The sequence below is a fragment of the Prionailurus bengalensis genome, chromosome C1, assembly GCF_016509475.1.
Source record: "Prionailurus bengalensis isolate Pbe53 chromosome C1, Fcat_Pben_1.1_paternal_pri, whole genome shotgun sequence".
Lineage (NCBI taxonomy): Eukaryota > Metazoa > Chordata > Mammalia > Carnivora > Felidae > Prionailurus > Prionailurus bengalensis.
In genome coordinates this window covers 124,312,626-124,336,271 of record NC_057345.1, presented here as the reverse complement: position 1 = coordinate 124,336,271, position 23,646 = coordinate 124,312,626, and the positions used below count along the sequence as shown (strand labels likewise).

At 41.5% G+C, this 23,646-nt stretch overlaps 1 protein-coding gene across 1 annotated transcript; it reads right to left on the bottom strand.

The window, feature by feature from the left end:
* Positions 1-7,276: 7,276 nt before the first annotated feature.
* Positions 7,277-8,901, bottom strand: LOC122481283 (RNA-binding protein 4-like). The gene is given in 1 exon segment (XM_043576609.1): positions 7,277-8,901. A coding segment is annotated over 1 exon segment (1,098 nt). The 5' UTR covers positions 8,836-8,901; the 3' UTR covers positions 7,277-7,737.
* Positions 8,902-23,646: the final 14,745 nt, after the last annotated feature.

Genomic DNA, 23,646 nt, shown 5'->3' with positions numbered 1-23,646 from the left:
TATTTACAGATGATGTGTGTAGAAAATCTGATGGGATCTACAAAAAATTTACTAGAAGCAATGAGTAAGTTTAACAAGTTTGCAGGATACAAAACCAATTACAAAAATCAACCCTATTTCTGTATCTTAGCAACAAACAATCTAAAAATGAAATTAAGAAAATAAATAGTGATAAAAAGAATAATTTAGAAAAATGTTATCAAAATAAGTGTAAGACTGAGAACTTCAAAACAATGTTTTTAAAAGATCTAAATAAATGGAGAAGCATACCATGTTCATAGGTTGGAAAACGCAAATTGTTAATATGGCGATTCTACCTAAATTGATCTGCTGATTTAGATGCAATCCCTATCAAACTCCCAACAAAATTGTTTTTGTAGAAATTAGCAAGTTGACCCTAAAATGTATTTGAAAATGCAAAAGCCCTAGACTAGCCAATACAAGTTTGAAAAAGAGGGCGCCTGAGTGGCGCAGTCGGTTAAGCGTCCGACTTCAGCCAGGTCACGATCTCACGGTCCGTGAGTTCGAGCCCCGCGTCAGGCTCTGGGCTGATGGCTCGGAGCCTGGAGCCTGTTTCTGATTCTGTGTCTCCCTCTCTCTCTGCCCCTCCCCTGTTCATGCTCTGTCTCTCTCTGTCCCCCCAAAAAAATAAATAAACGTTGAAAAAAAAAAAAGAAAAAGAGAAATTGAAAAATTCACATTACTTCACTTTAAAATGTACTGTAAAACACAGTAATCGAGAAAGTGTTGTATTAGTATAAGGATAGATGCATTGATCAATGGAATAGAATAAAGAATATAGAAATATACCCCTACATTAACAGACAATTTATTTTCAACAAGAGGCCAAGACAATCCACTGTAGAAAAGACAGGGGTTTTTTTTTTTCCAGCAAATAGTGCAAACACAATGGGATATGTATATGCAAATAAATGAATTTAGACCTTTACCTCACACCACACGCAAAAGTTAAGTTAAAATGGACCATAAGCTTCAATATGGAGCTAAAGCTATAGAACTTATAAAAGAAAACAGGAGGGAATCTCTGTGGTCTTGGATTAGACAAAATATTCTTAGATTTGACATCACAAGCATGATCCATAAGAGAAAGAATTGATAAATTGCACTTCAACAAAATTTAACTTTTGCTCTTCAAAAGATACCATCAAGAAGATAAAAAGACAAATCCTGCACTTGGAGAAAATATTTGAAAATCATGTATTTGAAAAAGGACATAATCTACATCAGACAAAGAATTCTTACAGCTCAATAATGAGAAGGCAATTTAAAATATGCAAAAGAGAGGTACCTGGGTGGCTCCGTCGATTAAGCATCAGATTCTTGATTTTGGCTCAGGTCATGATGTCACAGTTGTGAGATAGAGCCCTGCATTGAGCTCTGTGCTAGGTATGGAGGCTGCTTAAGATTCTGTCTCTCCCTCTCCCTTTGCCCTTCTCCCACATGCATGCGTGCGCACACGCATGCTCTCTCTCTCTCTCTCTCTCTCTCTCTCAAAAAAAATAAATAAACATTTTAAAAAAATGATGTAGCAATTCTACTCCTAAGTATCTACTGAAAATAAATGTATAAGGCATACATCTACATGAAGATTTACATGTGAACCTTTTAAGTAATACCATTTATTTAATGTGAAACTGGATATAATTCAAATGTCCATCCACTGGTGAATAGATAAACTAAGTGTGGTGTATCTGTATGTCTGCATATATATACAAGGAAATGCTATTTAGCACTAAAAAGAAACAATCTACTGATATACCATGAATATACCTCATAATCATTATTCTAAATGAAAGAAGACAGGTACAAAAGATGAAATATTGCCTGGTTCCATTTATATGAAAATGCAAATCTATAAAAATAAAAATCAGATCAGTGGTTGCCTAAGTCTAAGGGTGAGGGTGAAAAATACGAATAGATATGAGGGAATTTTTGAGGGAAATGTCTTAAAACTGGATAGTTGCACAACTCTGCACATTTGCAAAAATAAAACAGTCCATTTATCTTGGGTAAATTTTTTGCTTGTAAATTATATCTCAATAAAGCCTTCAATTAAAAAGGAAAAAAGTACTAGAAGAGAAATAGAATAAATAATATATGTTTATTAAGTATTGTAGAAGCAAGTGATGTGAGAATGAAAAAATATTTTAAAGGAATAATTGACAATTTGCTAAAGAAAGGGGAGTGTGAAGGAGAGGAAGGCATTAAAAGTACCAGAAGTTTTCACATCAAAGTTGGTCATCTAAGCTGCTCTATGGTGTAAAATATTACTATTCAGTTGAGTTTGATAGGCAATTGAAAATGCAACCCTGGAACTCAGAGAGATGTCAGTTTGAAGGATGCAGATTTGGAAATCTTCCATGGAGTTGAAATCATGAGAGTGGATGAGATCATGAGGAAGAATATTGAGAGCAAGGAGGACAGGACAGGACCTTGCAGAATACCCTCACCTGAGGAGCCTGAAGAGGAAGTTAGAATAGAGATAGCTACGGAATTCTAAAGGGGAAAAAAAAAACCCAAAAAACAAAAACCTGTGCCTTTATGAGAGTCACCCTGAAGAACAGACATGGTGATGGGAGATTCACACAGAGACACAGACCGGTGTCAGGCAACGCACAGGCCGAAGGGTGCGGTATTTTCTAGATAATAAAGATTGAAAATGTGACAGCTTTTGTTTTTTTGCCTAACTTTATCAATTTATTTAGAAGAAACATTTTGGGAGTGCCTGGGTGTCTCTGTTGGTTAAGCATCTGACTCTTGGTTTCAGCTCAGGTCATGATCTTACAGTTCATGAGTTCTGCACTGACTTGAGCCTACTTAGGATTCTCTCCTTCTCTCTGCCCCTCCCCTGCTTACTCTCTGTCTCTCTCTCTTTCTCAAATTTTTTTTCAACATTTTTAAATTTATTTTTGGGACAGAGAGAGACAGAGCATGAACGGGGGAGGGGCAGAGAGAGAGGGAGACACAGAATCGGAAACAGGCTCCAGGCTCCGAGCCATCAGCCCAGAGCCTGACGCGGGGCTCGAACTCCCGGACCGCGAGATCGTGACCTGGCTGAAGTCGGACGCTTAACCGACTGCGCCACCCAGGCGCCCCGCTCTTTCTCAAAATGAATGATTGAATGAATAAGAAACATTTTGGCTTTGGTTTGTTTTTGTTGTTATTATGTATTATATTTCCAAGTAGATAATACATTAATCAATATGATTTTTAAATTAAAGCAATATTAAAAAAAAAACATACAGCACCTCCCTACCTCCCAATAGATAACAACTTATAATAGTTCTCTGCTTTTCTTAGGGAAAGTATTTTGAAAGAGACACAGGATTTGAGTGCAATTATGTAAAACGGGGTGAAAATAATAAGAGGTGAGGGAAGAAGTTGAAAGGACAGGGAAGGATAGACAGGGATAGAAAAAGAACACAGAGAAGATACAAAGGTGGAGATTGGGGGATCTCATGTGGAGCTTAATTGACATTTCCTGGGTCCCTGTTCCAGGCCCACAGCCCTGTGTCTACCTTGCCTCCTTATACAGAATCTGACCTTATTTGCTGGGACAGCAACATTGACCCTCTTCTTATATCTATGCCCACATCTCTGCCTATTGCCTCCGTCCCTGTGGGGATGGGGACAAGAAGGCTGCTCAGGTTTTAAAGAGATGCAGGTTTTCAATATAGTCCTCAGAAACTCAGTTACTAAATGCAATGCATACTTCTAACTGGATCTTTTTATTATAAACAACATCATCGGGACAACTGAAGACACTCGAATTTGGATGGTGGTAATGTGTCAGTGTTCATATCCCAATTTCAATGGTAATATCGTGGTTATATAGGAAATCCCCTGCTTTGCAGGAACTACTAGAATATTTAGAGTAATAGAGAATCATGTGGGCAGCTTACTCTCAAATGGTTTGGGTGGGGGAGGGAGTTCTTGTACTATATTTGCAACTTTTCTATAAATTCGAAATTGTTTCAAATTAAAAAAAACTCTATGTTAGTGGGTAGGTTGGTTTGGTGTTATGTTTTTGAATTGTTGGTTAGAAAACCCAACAGAATGGAACAGGAAAGGGAGGGGGGCATGTGTTCCCCAGTCCTGGTTTTTGCAGAACTCGGGGTTACGTAAGACTAAAGTAACCCTGTTTGCCTTGCAAAATGTAAACAAAGGCATTACACTTGCACAGGGTAATAATGTGCTTTCCTCATCCCAGCTAACAGCAGGACTCCAGTAATCAGACCAAATAAGCCCAGTCAATGGCGCTGGGAAGGTTGGCTCCCAGAAAGGAAGGCAATTTAAGTAATTAGCCAGTCTTTATGGCAGGATCATCTCCCAGCCACAGCAGGGTGTGAGGGAGCACATGGCTGTTATGCAATAAAGGCAGTCCTTCATTTTTACACTCTCTTCTTCTAACTCAAACTTTCAAAGCATGCCCAGAGAGGACACTTTTCCTCAGTGATTCTCAGTGTCCCAGATGGAAAAAAAGGTTGATGGCTGAGCCCAACCAGCACATGCTGACAAGCTTTTGTTTCATTTGGGTTTGTTTCCAGATGAAAACAGCTTCATTGTTTTCCCGGATTATAAAAGGAATCTATGCTTGTTATTAAAACAAATTGGGGTGCCTGGGTGGCTCAGTCGGTTAAGCGTCCGACTTCGGCTCAGGTCATGATCTCGCAGTTCGTGAGTTCGAGCCCCACGTCAGGCTCTATGCTGACAGCTCAGAGCCTGGAGCCTGCTTCGGATTCTGTGTCTCCCTCTCTCTCTGCCCCTCCCCCACTCATGCTCTGTCTCAAAAATAAATAAAACATTTTTAAAAAATTAAAAAAACAAATTTAGACAAAAACAAATAAGGACAGCTATAAAGTTGAAAGTTAAAACTATCTATAATCTTCCCAACCAGAGAAAGCTAGGGCTCATATTTTGGTCTATTAGCCTTCAAGTTTGTGTAATCATAAATAAAAGTATAATTATACTAAAGAAACTGTGTAATAACCATCATGATCTTTATTTTCCTCTTACTCAATCATAGTCATCTTTATTTATTAATAAATACAAATTCATGACATCATACTACAGAGAGACCTTTGCTCAGATAACCCAAGAAAAAATAGGCAAACAACTTGAGCAGTCTTTTGAGGGCAATTCCCAATAAATATTAAAAGAATGCTCAGCTTCATTACTCATCAGGAAAATTCATATTAAAACCATGATTTCCCACTGGAATGGCTAAAGCGGAGACAAATAAAAAGCACACGGTAGCAAGAATATGAAGCCGTCTGACCTATCATAGATTTCTGGGGGTTGTAAATCGGTATAACCACTTTGGAAAACTGTTTGGCAGTATCTATTAAGACTAATCACATGTATAAATGGAGGTCAGTAGTTCTATTCCTAGGTAGACAACCAACAGAAATGAATATTTGTGTTCACTGAAACACGGGTACAAGAAGGTACATAGCCTCATTATCCATGATAGGTCCATACTGGAAATAACCCAATGTCCACATATAATAGAATGGATGAACAAACTATGGTATATATATAATGGAATACTATATAATAATGAGAATGAAATGGATCACAACTACACATAACAATGTGAATGACTCCCACAAACATGGTGTTGAGAAACAGAAGCCAGCCACAGAAGATTATACGTGGTGTGATCCATTTATAGAAAAGAGACACCAAGAGCAAGCTGACTCATCAGGTAAAGTCAGAATAGATGTTACCCTTCTCAGGACATAGGGACTACCAGGGGTACATGGGGACTTTTGGGGTATGGCAAAGTTCTCCTTCTTGATCTGCATACTCGATATATACATGTGTTCACTGAGTGAAGTTTATCAAGCTGTGCCCTTAGGATGTATGTATTTTTCTGTATTTGTATGTGAGTATGTAAATATACTATAGACAGACTACTAATAAAATTAAAATGATTAACTCTCCAAAGCCTAGAATCAATTGGATCATATTCAGAAAGTTTTTTCTCACAAACTGTAGGAGTTTCCTGGGGCACCTGGGTACCTCAGTCTGTTAAACATCAGACTCTTGATTTTGACTCAAGTTATGATCTCACAGTTGATGAGTTTGAGCCCACTGTCAGTGCAGAGCCTGCTTGAAATCTCTCTCTCTGCCCCTCCCCCGCTTGCACTTTCTCTCTCTCTCTCTCTCTCTCTCAAAAATGAATGAATAAATACATACATACATATATACATACATTTTTTAAAAATTACAGGAGTTTCCTTGGGGCACCTGGGTGGCTCAGTTGGTTGAGCATCTGACTTCAGTTTAGGTCATGATCTCACGGTTCGTGGGTTTGAGCCCTGCATCTGGCTCAGTGCTGACAGCTTGGAGCCCAGAGCCTGCCTCAGATTCTGTGTCTCCCTCTTTCTCTCTCTGTCCCACCCTCACTCACACTCTTTCTCTCTCTCAAAAATAAATAAATGTTTAAAAAAGTATAGACATTTCCTAGTTAAGGCAAAACAACATCCAAAATTCATACTATACTAGTGGCATTTCCACTTTGAACCCTCTTCCACTATTTTGACCTGTATCTACCTGTCTCCTTTCAGTATGCATTGCTATGCCAAGTAATGGAGAATATTCCAACCCTTGTCCCCTACAGTGACCCCCAAAGGACTAGAACAATGGTTCTTACTAGGGCTTACATTGGAAGCACCTGAAACCCACGTGCATCTATGCAAGGGCAAGTCAGGTTATGAATTGCATGTTGTAGAGATGCTGTTGATCACCACCCAGCTTCTGCCTCAGAGCTGAAGTACTCATGTTCCTAGCTGCAGGAAATGTTGCTTGATAAGGACTCAAGAGAGTCTGTCCCCAGAAATTATTTTCTGCAGAATGAAGCTGCCAGCTCAAGGTTAGGCTCCTTCCTGGGGCAGCCTACATCCAGTGACTGGTCCATACAGGGATACAAAGGCTGGCTCCTGCATCAATGGGGGACAATGCTGAAGGCTTATCCCAGCTCCTGGGTGTTCCATGACTTGGCTCAAGCCTTTGTTGAAATGTATCACAGTTCAAATTTTTCCTCTGTTCAGTCTTGGTTCCCTGATCCCCTCCCAGGCATTGTATCTGAGAATACTCCCCCATAAGCCTCCAGTATGCAAAGCTCCATTTTAAAGTTTGTTTCCCAGGGGACCTGACCTGAGACGTTCACTTATGAATAAGAGTTCAAAATACATGCTGCACTATTGTAAGCCAATGTTGTCCAGGGTAGGCTTAATGGAAAAGGTGAAACTTTTTTTTTTTTTTTTAAGTTGAAAAACCATTTATTTCACTGGAAAAAAAAAGTGATCCAACTCTATGTGTCTACCCGCCACAAGCCTTTGGGCCAAAAAGACTCAGGAGCAGTGACACTCTCACCAAGGTCATTCCCAAGTCCAACACCCACCGGAAGCAGGAGGCAGGGAGACAGCACACCCCCCACCACAGTTTCTGCACGCAATGAGGCCTGCTGGGAGAACAGAACATAAATGGGAAACTACAGAAGTATTGAAGAACAGGAAGAACAGGAAAATGGGCAGGAAGGAGGAAAGGAAGAGGTGGTCTGAATTTAGCAAGGTAAATTAAGGTCCACGGTTCCTGAGGGACTGAACGTACAGAGCCGAGAACGTCCCGGAGATGGGGTACCACGAAGGGTGTATTCTCATGCACAACCGCAGCTCGGAATTTCAGCCCACACACATCCCACCTCAAGCTTTAAAAAGCTGAATACCGCGCCCGATCCGCATACTGCTCCCGCTCATACCGGGCCATGTCGTACAAGGAATTCCGCGCGGCCGCCGAAGCTTGGGACAACTCTCTCTCATGCCCGTAACCGTAGCCCTCTCCAACAGTGGGGACTGGGGCTGTAGCGCGACGCAGGGGGCTCCGATCCCGCCCGTAATATGAAGTGGAAGCTGCAGTAACAGCAGCAGCGGCTGCTGCAGCAGCAGCAGCTGTAGCAGCAGCAGCTCCTGAGGTCGGCAACAGGTGTCTATCGTAGGGATCGAGAGAGGTGGAGGTGAGGTGACTGGCCATGGCTGTGTTCTGGACTTGTGGCAGCTGGGACAGGGTCTGCTCTGCGTAATTATAGGCAGAGGCAGCTGCAGCTGCCACTGCCTCATAGGACCGGGCAGCACGGCAGCGCTTGTAGTAGGCATCGAGCGCTCCGTACGCGTTGTTGTAATACAATGAATCCCCATAGCTCATGGTGTAAGGTGTACGCACTGCTCCATATTGCTCATTATATTGCTCGGTAAAGTCTGCCACTCGGCCAGAACGATCTATCGGACACTCTTTGGACCAGTGCCCCTCTTTCCCGCACCGATAGCAGCCGCTCTGGTCTCCCATCCCGGGCGCAGTCCTAAGCCGGCTGGTGGACAACTGCACGTGCATTCATTTGCCTTGAAACTCTGTGTTGTCAAGGCCCCTGATGGCCTCCACTGCATCCTCTGCCCGCTCCATGTGCACGAAGGCATAATCTTTCACGATGTCACATTTGATGACTGGACCATACTCCTCAAACTTGGCCCGAAGCTCTTTGTTGGTACAGGTGGGACTGATGTTGCCCACATGCAACTTGGTGGAGGTTTTGCTCTTATTCTTGCTGGCTTCCACATTGATGTTCACCCCATGCAGCTTGTAGTGGTGCAGGTTTCGTATGGCATCCTCGGCCGCCGTCTTGTCCTCTATGTGCACAAAGCCGTAGTTCTTAATGATGTCACATTCCAGCACCTTCCCATACTGCTCGAAGAGTGAGCGGGTCTCCTGCTCTGTGGCCTCCCGGGGCAGGTTACCAATAAACAGCTTCACCATCTCGACACAGCCCGCACGGAAACCAGCAGGGGCTCTTCCTCGCGGCGCAGACGCTTCTGACAAAACGCTCAAGGTGAAACTTTAAGTCCACACAGACTTGATGATTTTGGAGAAGCCATCTTACAGTTTGCCAGATGAGAACCTCCCCCCCTCCCAGGAAAGTCTAAGGTTAAAAGTATAGATGGGCAAAGGAAGTGGGGGAAACCATTGCAAAGTTTGGCCTAACCAGAGCAGAATGGCTTTACTGGGAAATAGAGCCACAAGGTTTCATAGACCAGCTAGTGTTCGTTGCCAAAAAAAAAAAAAAAAAAAAAAAAAAAAAAAAAAAAAAAAAAAGAAAAGAAAGGCTTGGCTAGAAATTGGTTTTAATTAAACAGAGTCCCTGTGATGATTTTTTGACAAGTGATTGATTAATAGACGTGATGCTGCTTTTGGATAAACCTAGCAGTGAGATACAAGACTGATTGCAGGTGAGATTGGCAACTTGAAGACCAGCCTGGCAGATGGGGCTGCAATCCTAGCAAAGGCGCGATGTGCCCAGGCTGTAAATAGCTCACAAGATGGATAAGATGAGAGCCATGAGAAAGAGGAATCAGACTTGTTCAGTGAGGCAACACCAAGCTATTAAGGAAGGATCAGCAAAATGCAAGGAAGCCCATTAAACCAGAGAGCTATCCAACAATGAATTGGACTTCTCTTTGGCAGAGGGGGACTCACATCCCTAGAGACTTTACAAAGAAGCTGATAGTTTCTTATTAAAGGTAAGAGGGTCCAGCAATGAGTAGAAGGTTAAACTACAGTCCCTTTAACCTCACTTTTAAGCCTTCTGCAAAAATGAAGAGGAAAGCTTAATTCTGCCACGGAAGAAGTAGCTCCACTTACGTGGCTGGAGATGCAGGGGTGAAGAAATGTTTTTAAGTTGTCTCCACGTTTTCCAAAACAGAGGAAGGGACGCATTTGGTTAAATTGTCTCTAGTGTGAAAGTTTAATGGTGGGGCTTTTTTTTTTTATTATTTATTATTTGTTATTTATTTTTTTAATGGTGGGGCTTTTTAGAACAGTGGAAAATCTGCTTCTACATATAATGCATGTGGCATCTTGCACCAACCACAGGACAGGAGCAACACAGGAGGGCTCTCACTCCCAGCTTTGAAAATGGAGCTTCTCACTGCTGCTGGCTCATGGTGGTTCTTTCCTCTCACAGCTTCTGCACTGTTTGAGGAGAAAAGGGATTCCTAGCAGCAGCAAGGCAAGGCTTCAACATTGCCTATTAGTTTCACCGTCCTCACTGCTGCCATGGGGCGAGTGGAGGGTGTCTGATGCTTCTGCAGTGCCGAGGTCAGCATCTTCAGGCTTAGCCAGATGGTTTTCCTTTCACCTTCTGGTTAAAATTGGACTGACACATCCTGGGTCTTTTAAAGAATCCATTACTTTGTTAAGAGTTTTTCTGGTGACTCTGTTTCATTCTGGAGTTTTGTTTTGATTTGTATCTTTGCTCAGATTTTAAAAAGGACTCTGTGACATTTAATATTTATAATATATTTCTTTTTATTATATATTTTTAATGTCTTATATATTTTTGAGAGCAAGCGGGGGAGGGGCAGAGAAAGAGGGGGACAGAGGATCCAAAGCGGGCTTTGCGCTGATAACAGTGAGCCCAATGTGGGACTCGAAAACAGGAACCGTCAGACCATGACCTGAGCCAAAGTCAGAAGCTCAACTGACTGAGCCACCCGGTGTCCCTATTATATTTCTAAGATCAATTCCTTTCTTTCTGCCTCACTTCTTTTTCTTTCTCAAGTTTGACTTTATTATACTGATATTTTCTTCTCCCCATCCCACCTTCCTGCCCACTTCTGAGGCCTGTCATTCTTCATGGTTTCCCACTTAGGGAGACGATATTTTTGGTTCATACTAAAAAGAATATGAAAACAGAAGGTATTTGACTCACCTCCTTCCTCACACTGTGAGCCTCCATCTTTTGAACGTCTGACATTTGTTCCCAGAATGCCAGTCCTGTTTGTAGTATCCGCCAGAACTGCATGGGAGCACGGGCCTGCTGGTCTAGCATGCGGTGTAAAGGTTCAGGGCACATGATGACCACTGCGTGGTTTTAGATTTCCTGCCTCAAGTTCACATGTCTGAGACCACTTTTGCTCCTATTGCCAGGCTAACCGCAGGAGTCAGAAAGGGGAAATATATTTTCATTGGAGAATCTTATGTTGAAGAGAAGAACATTCTTTCAGCAAAAACAAGCTATAAACACGACTGTTTTTCAAAGGGCTGAGGGAAAAAAGTTGCCAAGAGACACTTTTGAAACAGTTAAAGACAACAGCAAGCTCTGCAAAATTGCCATTAGAGTCAACCTGGGTGGGTCATCTGTGATGAGGTTTTCACCTGTTTCTGATTTCTACAGGCCAAGGGACAGACATGAGTGTGCTAGGGAGTGTTATTCTTTTCAAGGACACCTACAGCCCATAATTTAGTGCCAAAATCCTTATGGCAAAAGAGTAAAACCACATATCTGTACAGGTTTGTATTCTTTCAGTCAGAGAGGTTCTAGAACAGGCTTTCCCTTCAGACTTCTTGATGTGTAAACCTTCCTGTGTGATGTTGGCTCATTACCCTGTAAATGAGGTCAGGGCCATTAGTTCAACATCCTGGGGACCGGTTTGCTGTTCTGTTCCATGGCCACTGACCACAGCTCTAACATCAATCGGCAATGGTATGCCTGTGTTTAGTATGTTAGTAGTCACGAGAAAGCCAGGAAATACTTGTGTTTCAACTGGGAAAAAAAAATATGTGCAATACCCAAGAGAATGTGGCTTTCTTACCCCATCCTCTCCCCCTTGTTTTCTTCAGAAGGTCCTTTTAAAAGTTTAATACATATTTCTGCAGTTTCCATCTTTTAAGAACAGTAGGTCAAATATAGACAGGAGAACTCACCCACACTCACCTTATACACCCAGTGTTCACCCCTCCCTTCAGGGATCTACAATTCTTCATTTCTTAGGAATCCTTGCAAAGCCTCTTTACAGATATGTAAGAAATATGCATATAGAGGGGCACCTGGGTGGCTCAGTTGGTTGAATGGCTGACTTCAGCTCAGGCCATGATCCCACAGTTTGTGGATTTGAGCCCCACATGGGTCTTGCTGCTATCAGCATGGAGTCTGCTTTGGATCCTCTGTTCCCCTCTCTCTCTCTCCCCCTCCCTGGCTTGCACTCTTTCTCTCTCTCAAAAATAAATAAACATTTTAAAATATCTTTTTTTAAAAAAAAAGAATGTGCATATAGATACTTATTGTCCCATTTTTTAGCACACAAAAAAATAGTAGGTTCTAATCTTTTTTTTTTTTTCATTGAACAATGATTTGGGGGGAAACTTGAGTTTCAAATGAGTACATAGAGAGTTTCATTCTTTTCATGGCCTCATAGTAGTCCACTTGTCCCACAATTTATTTAACAGCTTATATTGGTAGACATTTGGCTTATTTGAAATGCTTTGCATTGCAATGAATAACCAGAAAATCCTTAGCCTATTTCTGTAGGATACATTCCTAGAAGTGGAACTGAGAAGGATATACATTTGCAATAGAGATTACCAAATTGCCTTGCCTAGGGGTTGCTTACTTCTTTAAAATGTAATTTTTTAATATTTATTTATTTTTGACAGAGAGAATTAGAAAGAGCAAGCATACATGCGAGAATTGGAGAGGGACAGAGAAAGAGAGAGACAGAGGATCCTAAGCAGGCTTTGTGCTGACAGCAGAGAGCCCCACACAGGACTCAAACTCACAAACTGTGAGATCATGACCTGAACTGAAGTCGGATACTTAAGCAACTGAGCCACCCAGACACCCCGATGTATAATATGTAATTTTTTAAAACAATGTACCTTAACTTCATAACATATAAGAAATTAACCTGAGGGATGACTGGTTGGCTCAGTTGGTAGAACATGCAACTCTTGATCTTGGGGTCATGAGTTCAAGCCCCATGTTGGGTGTAGAGATTATAAATGATTATAATAATAGATTATAATAATAAGTAAATAAATAATTCTGAGGAACCAAATAAACCCCAAATTTCTTTTAAAAAAATTAACTAGAAATGGAACAAGAATGACCTAAATGTAAGATTCAAACTATGAGACTCTTAGATCACATGGGTAATCCTCACAATCTCAGCTTTGGCAGTGAATTTTTAGATCTGATACCAAATACAAGCAACTAATATCCAGAATATACAGAACTGTTACAATTCAACAACAAAAACACAACCCAGTTAAAACTTGAGTGAAGAATCTGTGACAACATTTCTCCAAAAAAGATCTACAAATTGCCAACAAACACAAGAAAAGATGCTTAACATTAGCATCTTTACAATTAAATATTACAATTTTTAAAAAAGTATTAAAGCATAGACCCTAAAAACAAAAAACAAAAAGCCTCAATGAGATACCACTTCAACCTAATAGGATGGATATAATGGAAAAGAAACATTAAAAATAGAATAAAGCAAGTATTGGTGAGGATGTAGAGAAATTGGAATATTTGTACATTTATGGTCGAAATGTGAAATGGGATAGCCACTGTAGAAAACGGTCGGGCAGGTCTCAAAACATTAGAAAAAGAGTTACCATTTGACTCAACTAATTCTCTCCAGAGCAATGAAAATATATATCCACACCAAAACTTGCACACAAATATTTGTAGCACCATAGCTTATAACAACTCAAATGTCTGTCAATTGATTAATGGTAAACAAAATGTGGCATATCTGTACCATGGAATATTATTTGGCTGTAGAAAGGAATGAAGTATAGATATACACTATAACATGGATGAACCTTGAAAACATCACATTAAATGAAAGAAGCCAGTCACAAACTACCATATGTTATATGATTCTATTTATACCAAGTATCTTGAACCAGGCAAACATAGAGACAGTAAGTAGATGAGTGGTTGCTTAGGGCTTGGTAGGTTGGGGGCATGGAGGTAACCACAAAGGGAAATTGGGAGTGATGGAAATTGGGAGTGATGAGAAAGTGGCTGAGGTACCCGTTGCACAACTCTGAATGCACAAAAAAACTGTTGAAGTATATACCCTAAGTAGTTGAGTATTTGTGTGGTATATGAATTATATCTCAAGCTGTCAAAAAACAAAGATAATCTAACTACCAAGGAACGAATGCCCAGTAGGGATGGGGCTATCAATGATCAGGCTTATGATCACCCTCACTTGAGAGCCAGTTGACTCTTGACATTTATCACACAGTCCAGCACATCGAGGACATTCTCTAAAAATGCTCCATTGGAATCACTGGGGATCTGAGAGCCCCACCTGCCATTTGATAATTTTAGATCAGTGAAAATGTGCCAACCACCACATTCACCTGATTGGTCACCACTTAACTCTTGGCTTTTCTCCACATTGAAGTGAACTATAAAATGAAAGATATTTGGCATTCTTGAGGCAAACTATTCCACAGAGGAGACTTCACCCTAAGGTGATTGAAAAACAGTAGTTTTAGGCACGTGGCAAGTCACGTGATTAGCAGGTCACGGGAGCAGGGAGGCAGGGGAATGCTTGGAAAGCCATTACTCCTCTGTGGAAAAGCACCATTTATTTATTCTATTGTTAACTAAATCTTTCCATTGACTTCATCAAAAGAGCTCCTTTAAAGATCAATTAAGTAAAAGACCAGTAACCCTTTGGGAAAAGAACACGAAAATACAGTTCACAGGGGGAAAAACGTAAAAATAAGGTTTAAATATGACAAGAGGGCTCATCCTCTCATAAGAGAGAAATGCAAGTTAAAACTATTGCAAAAGGCTATATTTTCGGTCAGAGTGGCAAATATTTAAAAGCTTACTTAGCTGGTGGGTTTTCCGACGTGTTAAGACCTTCAGGCATCGTTGGTGCAAAATGAAACTGGTACAGTCTCTCTGGAAGACAACCGGACAGCATCGAACATCACAGACACTGCGCACATCCTGTCACCGGTGGTTCCTCTTCTAGGACGAGCTGCATTTCTCTCGTTCCTCAGTCTTTTCTGCTCTCCTAACTTCTGAGGCTCTGTGCCTCAAGTGAGGTCAATAAATGGGTAATAATCCCCTTAAACTTTGGAATTAATTTCTTTTTGACTATAGGAACTGACAGTTCAAGAAAAACCTAGATGCCTTAATAAAGAGAAAACCTAAAAGTTCCTTCTATGAAGGTTCACAGCTATAAATGTAATAAATGAAGCTCCCCCAATACTACACTGTGGGTCGGGTTAATCCCATTAAACAGGAGCGGGCATTGCCATGTCTAGGAAGTGGGGCCCGGTTATCAGCATATGTGCTACCATAGCGCCCCCTGCTGACCCGATGCAAAACAAATTCCTGAGGTAGGTTTGCATCAACTTTTTTTTTTTTTTTTTCTCAACAGTTGCTAAAAGGGTTGCGTTTTCTGCCTGCCAGTGGGCAGGTCCTCAAAACATTAAATACAGAGTTACCTATTACCTTTTCTCTGCTCAAGCTCTCAACTCCTTCTTGTGCCAGATAAGCTTGCCCCCTACTTCTCAGTTAAAGAACAAAGACCCTTGACACTTCACCTCCTAAAAAAAAAGATTGGCTGCTTTGGCTGCTGTGTCCTGGCTGCTTGTGCCTTATCCCTCCCCCTTTCTTCAGCAATTCTAGTTCTTCTACCTCTTTTCCTCTTTCATTCCCTCTGTTGGCTTCTTCATCGGCCACTTTTAACAGTGTGCCCACGTTGCACTGGAGCCTGGCAGCCACAAACAACCGGCCATTCCCTCACTCACTGCGCTTGCCCACTCCCCACTCATTATTCAATCCAGTCTTTCTTTAAAATGAGGTCTGTGGATCCTGGACATACATTTCACCTGGCTGCTTGCCTGAAATGTGGACTCCTGGGCCCCCATGTGGACTTCCTGAAATCTCTGGAACCTACATTTATAACAAGTACCCTAAAGAATTAGAATTCTCGTGTATACACACACACGCACGAACACACTATAAAAATCACCGTTTTTGCAAACCATATTCCCTGGTCCAGAAACTTGCCATATCCTTTAAACCTTCAAAGTCCATCTCGGGGCGCCTGGGTGGCTCAGTCCGTTAAGCGGCCAACTTCAGCTCAGGTCACGATCTCTCAGTCTGTGAGTTCCAGCCCCGCGTCGGGCTCTGGGCTGACAGCTCAGAGCCTGGAGCCTGTTTCAGATTCTGTGTCTCCCTCTCTCTGACCCTCCCCTGTTCATGCTCTGTCTCTCTCTGCCTCAAAAAATAAATAAACGTTTAAAAAAATTAAAAAAAAAACAAAGTCCATCTCAAAGGCCACTTTTCATATAAAGCCTTTTCTCATTCCTCGATAGGCTAAATAACCCTTCCTTTCAACTGTCCATAATGGCAACCACTGTAACGATTTTTTTTCTTGTTTTTACTTTTCTTATCTTTCCCTAAAAGATCATAAACTCCTCGAGACGAAAGACTATTTTATTCATCCATGTATTCACTGAAGCTTTGCAAACAGTGCTATCCACAAAAGTATTTCTTGAATTAGCACTTTCAATTAGACAATGGCTGTTTAATGTATTTATGATGTTTTTAAAGGTATACTTTAAAAAACGCTTAACATACTCATGGGGGAAGCAAAATTAAGATGCAAGTAGAATTCTTTCTGAAAGCAAAGGTTCCTGCTGAATAAAATACAGCTCGGGGTTTAGTGAAGCTCTGTGTGGTGTGTGTGTGTGTGTGTGTTGTAGTCATGTGCAGAAATAACCAGGCCTTGACCTTCATCCCTTTCTCTCTTGCTAAACCCAACAGGTCTTGAAGCAAAACTTTCCCCCAAAAAAACAATGTATCACAAAGTTATCATTTCTCCTGTTTTGTTCCATACACTAAGGGGGATTTTTGATGATTATGGTCCAAATTAGCTAATGTATATTCTTATATTAAGGAAAATGTACTTGCCTGCCTATAATTAAAACTCAACAAAATAGGATTCCAATTTCAAAACAAATGCACTTACCAAACCCATCACAAAATGCTACTGCTGCAAATCCTCATGGCAAATGGGGTCCTTACTCTTGATGGGGAGCACCTGCCTCATCTCCACGCCTCTCCAGCTCCTGCCAACCCCACACCCTCTGAAACATTTTAGCAGTAATTGCAACACTTCTTTAGGTTTTTCTGAACCTAACTTTAAAACGATAGGAGACATAATTTTTTACTGCTTATCAATCTCATGCTGTGTGATGTTTTAATATAAGCTGAAGGTAAAAACACTTTGTATTTATTAGGGACACAAAGTTGTTTGCCAGAGCACATCAAATCGACTGCCTGTGTTGAGAAAACATGTCATCTATTCAGCTGCTTCATTATTTCAGGAAGGGAAACGTTTCTTCCACCAAAAACTCAAAGCCAGCAAAAATACACAAGGATTCCTGACTTTTTGTCAGCCATTTGCCATCTTCAATACTAGCATTTTCCAAACTATATTCTGTGGAATGGAAGTGTCTCCACATATATGGATAGAGATTTAACAAAAAAGCAAGAGCTTACGTGGGGGAGGGGGATCGGTGATCAGATAAGTTTAAAAAAAACCCTGCAAGTTGGCCCCAATCCCCTCTAGGGGGTCATTGTTCATGCAGGGTAGTAAATAGTTCACATGGTCTTGCAGTCAAGCAGGAACATGCAAACATGTTTCCTAATTTATTCAAACGTGGTATCAGCCTTTAAAAAAATTTTTTTTTGGAACATCCATTAAGTTAATCTTGTGGGACACTAACATTCAGCAGGACTTGAAGTGAGAAATAGTTTCATGCAGGTATGCTCAAATAATCCATCTAAAATAAATGTCAAGAAAAAAAAATGATCCGAGATGAAAATTCAGAATCACACAAGTACATCCAAGATGGAATGGTTTCTCAACACTGTCCACGAAAGTAGGGTTAACAGTTCTGAAATAAGCACACCCAAAAGAAAAGGTAGCACAGTTACATCCTTATTTTGGTTGCTGAAATGCTTCAATGGACTCTTGGTTGAACTCCTTGAATTTTTCAGACTGGGTTCAGCTCAGCAGAGACGGATGCTGTTGGTCATGGCCAGGTTTCTTTTTGTTTTCATCACATTTAGAGAACTTCCATAATTGTTTATTAAAACGCCTGATCACATCCTTCACAGTGTTCACTGACTACATTCCTTGTAAGGTTCTTTGCCTATGCTCACATAATTTATCATTCCCTACATAGCCTTACATATCTGCATTATTTGGGAGTAACACCAGAAATGTTTACTGGCATGGGAAGTAATTACTGCTCCCTCATTAAAGTGATTTGCAAATGCACCTACCAAAGTCATATTGGTTTTTTTTAGGACTTGTCATTTTGATTAGGTCTCAGCTCATTCTGGAATGCAAGGCACTCCCAAGATGTTGCTATGTTGCTATAGTTTGGTCATTTGACAAAATCATGGTTACCTGCTATTTTCTTTTGGAAGCTACAGTGTGTTAAGGTACCTGTTAGGACTCTTTCCTTAACCTTTATGAAAGCAGTATGCATTGTATAATTTTGTTTCTCTTAGCTCTTGGGGTGATTTGGGTCCATGTGGCTAGATGCGATTCTAGTTGTGTCTCCTTAATGCAAATGCAAGTATTTGTGGTGTCCAGCAAGGTTCACATAGAGGTGCTCAGACAAGAGGAAAGGCTGTGTGCTCAGAGGAGGAGATAGTTGCCCCTTAAGAATATCATAGAGAGGACATCACCAAGGTGGCTAGATAGGAGACTCCTCTTTCCCTTCTCCCACCATACATCAAATAGCTACACTAGGATCAATTCCCAGTTCCCTCCCAAAGAGATCCAGAAACTAATTAATTGAGTGCCCCTGACACATTGGGTGACTGAGAAATTTACTGAGAAATTCCCAACCCTGAAATGAGTAGGAAAGACTGAGACAGAGCACCCTCCCCCCACCACCACAGGGCTCCTGACAGTCAGGTGAGCAGCCATACCTGTTAGAGTGGTTATTCTCAAAAAGACAGGAGAGAAGAAAAGCTGGTGAGCACGTGGGGAAAAGAGAACTGTTATGCCCAGAATTCGTGATCCCCAAAGACCACCAGGGAGCCTAGTCGGATGCAAAAGCAAAGAGCCTTTATTCGAGCTAGCTCAAGCTCAATCCCCTACCTGCACCGAAGCAGCAGTAAGATACCAGAGAGAGAAAAAGAGAGAGCAGATTTCAAGAGCACAAAGGTTTTATAGGGATCATGGCCTTAGCTGATTGGCTGGGGAAGGGTCATGGCCTCAGCCGATTGGCTGGGGAAGGATCAGAGTCCCGTCACGCAGGTTGCCGGGCATGGTTTGAAAGGTTTAAAGTAGAGTGATTACAAAGAAGAAATCCCATCCCCCTCCTGTCCTTGAGCTCCTGCTCTCAGAATGTCAGTGGTCTTGGGCCTGCTCCCCCAAATCGGAAGAGTCTGGCCCTCAAGTCACCCAGCCTCTTTCTCAGGGGTGCAGAGAGAGTAAGTGCTGGATTGTAGGGTTCTCTTGCCATCTTTCCACCTTCATCTGAGCTCTCCTTTCCCCAGTGACTCATCCCAGCCCACCCCCAGTTGAAACAAGGAAACTCAAGGCTTTCCTCCACCTGTTCTACATCCTCAGGATGGCTCCCTGACCACAGATCTATGCCTAGGCCCCAACTCATGTTGAACGGGTGAGCGGGAAGTTACTCAAAGGGAGGAGGCGTGGTCTGAGGTTTGAGCGGGAACTTCTTTCTGCAGCCATGTCGGGGACATAGTCACTCAAGATGGAGGATACAGAACAAGATGGAGCCAGCCGGCCTACATCTGCTCTTTCAGAACCCTTGTACACTGTTGGCTGGAGTGTAAACTCACACAGCCACTGTGGAGAACAGTAAGAAGACTTCTTAAGAAATGAAAAAATACAGGTGCCTGGGAGGCTCCATTGGTTAAACTCAGGTCAGGATCTCAGTTTGTGAGTTTGAGCCCCAAGTCCAGGTTTGTGTTGACAGCTCAGAGTCTGGAGCCTGCTAAGGATTCTGTGTCTCCCTCTCTCTCTCCGCCCCTCCCCCACTTGCACTATGTGTGTCTCTCTCTTTCAAAAATAAAATATAAACATTAAAAAAAAATTTAAAGACATGAAAAAAACAGAACTACCATGCCATCCAGCAATCCAGCTTCTGGGTATATGATCCTAAGGAAAAGAAATCACTAGCTCAGAGAGGTACTCCCATGTCCACTGCAGCTCTATTTACAATAGCCTAGGTGTGGAAACAACGTAAATGTCTGTCAACATACGAATTGATAAAGAAGCCGTGGTTTATACATACGACGGAATATTCAGACATTTTTCAAAAGGAAATCCTGCCATTTGTGACAACATGGATGAAGCTTCAGGGCATTATGCTAGTGAAATAAGCCAGACAGAACACAAATACTGCAGGCTACCACTTATATGTGGAATATTAAAACAAACAAACAGACAAAAAACGAAAAACAACAACAACAACAAAACCCCAAAGGTCCAACTCTCTTTGAAACAGAGAGTAGAATGGTAATGGCCAAGGGCTGAGGGACCAGGAAAATGGGGGGAGGTTGCTAAAACACTACAAACTTTCACTTATAAGATGAATAAGCTTTAACGATCTAATGTATAGCATAGTGACTATAGTTGATAATACTTTATTGTATAATCAAAATTTGCTGAGAGAATAGATCTTAAGCGCACACACACACACAAAGTACCTATGTCAGGTGTTGGATTGTTAATTCACTTGATGGTGGAAATCTTTTCACCATGTACATGTATGTGTTCTACATTTTAAATATATTAACGTTTATTTTCTCAATTATACTTCAGTAAAGCTGGAAAAGTAATGAATAAAAAATAATTTGCTTAACTTTTGTTTCCTGATAATAACAACTGGTTTATGGTCTTCCTTCCTTAGGAAGGAAAACTCAGGCCAATACAGCAAGCTGGATAATCTGGTTCTTCACTCCACAAAGCACCTTAGCAACCCGCTCCAGGAGGAAAACAGATTTGAGGTGTGACTCAACTCCTGATCAAAAGACCCAAGATTAAGGGCACCTGGGTGACTCAGTCAGTTAAGTGTCTGCCTCTTGGTTGTGGCTAAGGTCATGATCTCACAGTGCCTGAGTTTGAGCCCTGCCTTGGGCTCTGTGCTGACAGCTCAGAGCTGGAGCCTGCTTGGGACTCTGTCTCCCTCTCTCTCTGCCCCACCCCTACTTGCACTCTGTCTCTCACCGTCTCTCAAAAATGAATAAACATTTAAAAAATTTTTTGTAAAAATTTTTCCAAGATTAATTCTTGGCCAGCACCATTATGTCAGCACATAAGTCTAATATTAAAAAACAAACAAACAAACAAACAAACAAACAAAAAACACTAGATTGGGAGTCAGAAAATGTGAACTTTGTCAGCAGCTTAGTTGTCAGGAAATATAGGGTATATTACAGTGGTCACATAATAATCTAAACTATGACACTTCAGTGATGGCAGACACTGTTAGTAACTATACCAATACAGCAGTTATAAACTGGGACTGCCCTCAGCAAATCAGAACACATCATCATCCACATTCTGTCCCTAGATATTCTCTAGAGACTCTTGCAGTTGTAAAACAATGATCGCATGATTAGTGAACTAGTTTTAAATTTTTGTCTCTGAAGGTTAGGGTTGACAAATGATTGACATTTCAAAATAATTAGGTAGATGAAGACAGAAGTTTTATTTATTTTTTGTTTATTTATTTATTTTTGAGAAAGAGAAGGGGGCAGGGGCGGGTAGAGGAGTGAGAGAATCCCAAGTAGAGTTCCGTGATGTCAGCAAAGAGCCTGACTCCAGGGCTCGATCCCATGAAGCATCATGAGATCATGACCTGAGCCAAAATCAAGATTCAGATGCTCGACCAACTGAGTGCCACCCAGGATCCCCAGAAAACAGAAGTTTTAAGCACTGAGAGCAAGATTTTTTTTCAATGTTTACTTTTGAGAGAGCATGTGTCCACCAGTGAGGGAAGGGCAGAGAGAGGAAGAGAGACCCTCAAGCAGGCTCCATGCTGTCAGCAGAGCCCAACATGGGGCTCCAACCCATGGACTGTGAGATCCTGACCTGAGCCCAAATCAAGAGTTTGGACACTTAACTGACTGAGCCATCCAGGTGCCCTCTAAGACTTAGAACACTATCTCCCTAAGATTCTAAGATTCTATTTTTCAGTCTTTCATAAGTCTTCTAATAAATTAAGAAATTATTCTTCTTTCCCAACACTTTCATGAATACACTGTCCTGAATGCTTTAGTTCTTCCTCTCAGGCACTACAAAATTTTTTCATGTGCTATTTTCATATTCGTTTTTTAAAAAAGCAAACCTGGGGGCTCCTGGGTGGCTCAGTTGGTTAAGCGGCCGACTTCGGCTCAGGTCATGATCTCACAGTCCGTGAGTTCGAGCCCCGCGTCGGGCTCTGTGCTGACAGCTCGGAGCCTGGAGCCTGTTTCAGATTCTGTGTCTCCCTCTTTCTCTGCCCCTCCCCTATTCATGCTCTGTCTCTGTCTCAAAAATAAATAAACATTAAAAAAAATTAAAAAAAAAAAAAAGCAAACCTGTTACTCGCCTTTCCTTTAGCCCAGGGTGAAGAGAGAGGGAAAAGGAAAAGGCAGGAAGTGGGAAGTAAGTGGAGGAAGAGGGAAGGGTATGAGAAATAAAAGATGCCAGGGCAGGCATCTTCCCTCAAGTCCTCTTCATGGAGTGGACTTGAGATGGATAAAGCCAGCAGAGGCTCCAGGTATTTCCTGTACTGTGCCATCTTCACGTGCTATGATTCTGTTGTTTAGCAATAAGTGTTTTCCATAAAATCTGGTCTCCAAATCCAAGCTAGCCACTCAATGCTTGCACCTATGAATGATCTCCTCTCCAACGCTGAGGCATGGACACCCAAAGGCTCCATTTCCCAGCTCTTTTGGTTGCTGGCTTCCAGTCACATCCTGACCATGGGTGGGAATGGCATAAAGAAAAGAGAAGCCAGAGCATTTCTTTGCCTCCTTTGCCTTCAGTGGCATCACCTGTAAGGCTCCTGCTCTTTGCTGTGGTTTTGCTGTGGTTGGGCTTCCTCTGGGCAGCCCTGGCCTCGGGCTTTGCCTCATCAGCCTAGGGCCAGCCTGGAATCCTGCTCTTGCTAATTTCTGAGTTACCTGGGTCTTTTGCTTGTCCTCTCAGTGCCTTTAATACCTGAGCTATCAATTCTGTTTTAAATTCTGTTTAAAATACTCAAGGGTAGTTTTTGTTTTATTGGTGGAACCCTGACTCTGTTATACTCAATAAAATAGCTGTTCTAACTGTGGAAAAAAAAAACTCACTGGAAGGGCTTATTCATGGGATGGAATGTAGATCTCTCCTACAGGGAACCTTCCTAAAAGTGATTTGATTAAAAAATTTCACCTTTTATGTTGGCTTTAGACCTCACCGTAAGATGCCACTCACTCTACTTCATGTTTGGTCTCTCCACGCTGAACCGAGTTCCACAGGGAGATCTGCTTGATCAAATACCTGAGACACATTTAGAGATTCAGGTATGAAAGAATGGTGGAGTGGAAATGTTTTAATAAAAGGAAGCTTTAGAAATCAAATGCTTGTTTGCACAAGACAGACCTGAACTTTTTATGTATTTTTACTGAAATAGAAAATACATACTATAAGTGTAACTGATTTTACAAAAAAATGAATTAAAAGAAATCATTCATATTTTACATTAGACTATTTGTAGTCTATAATCTTC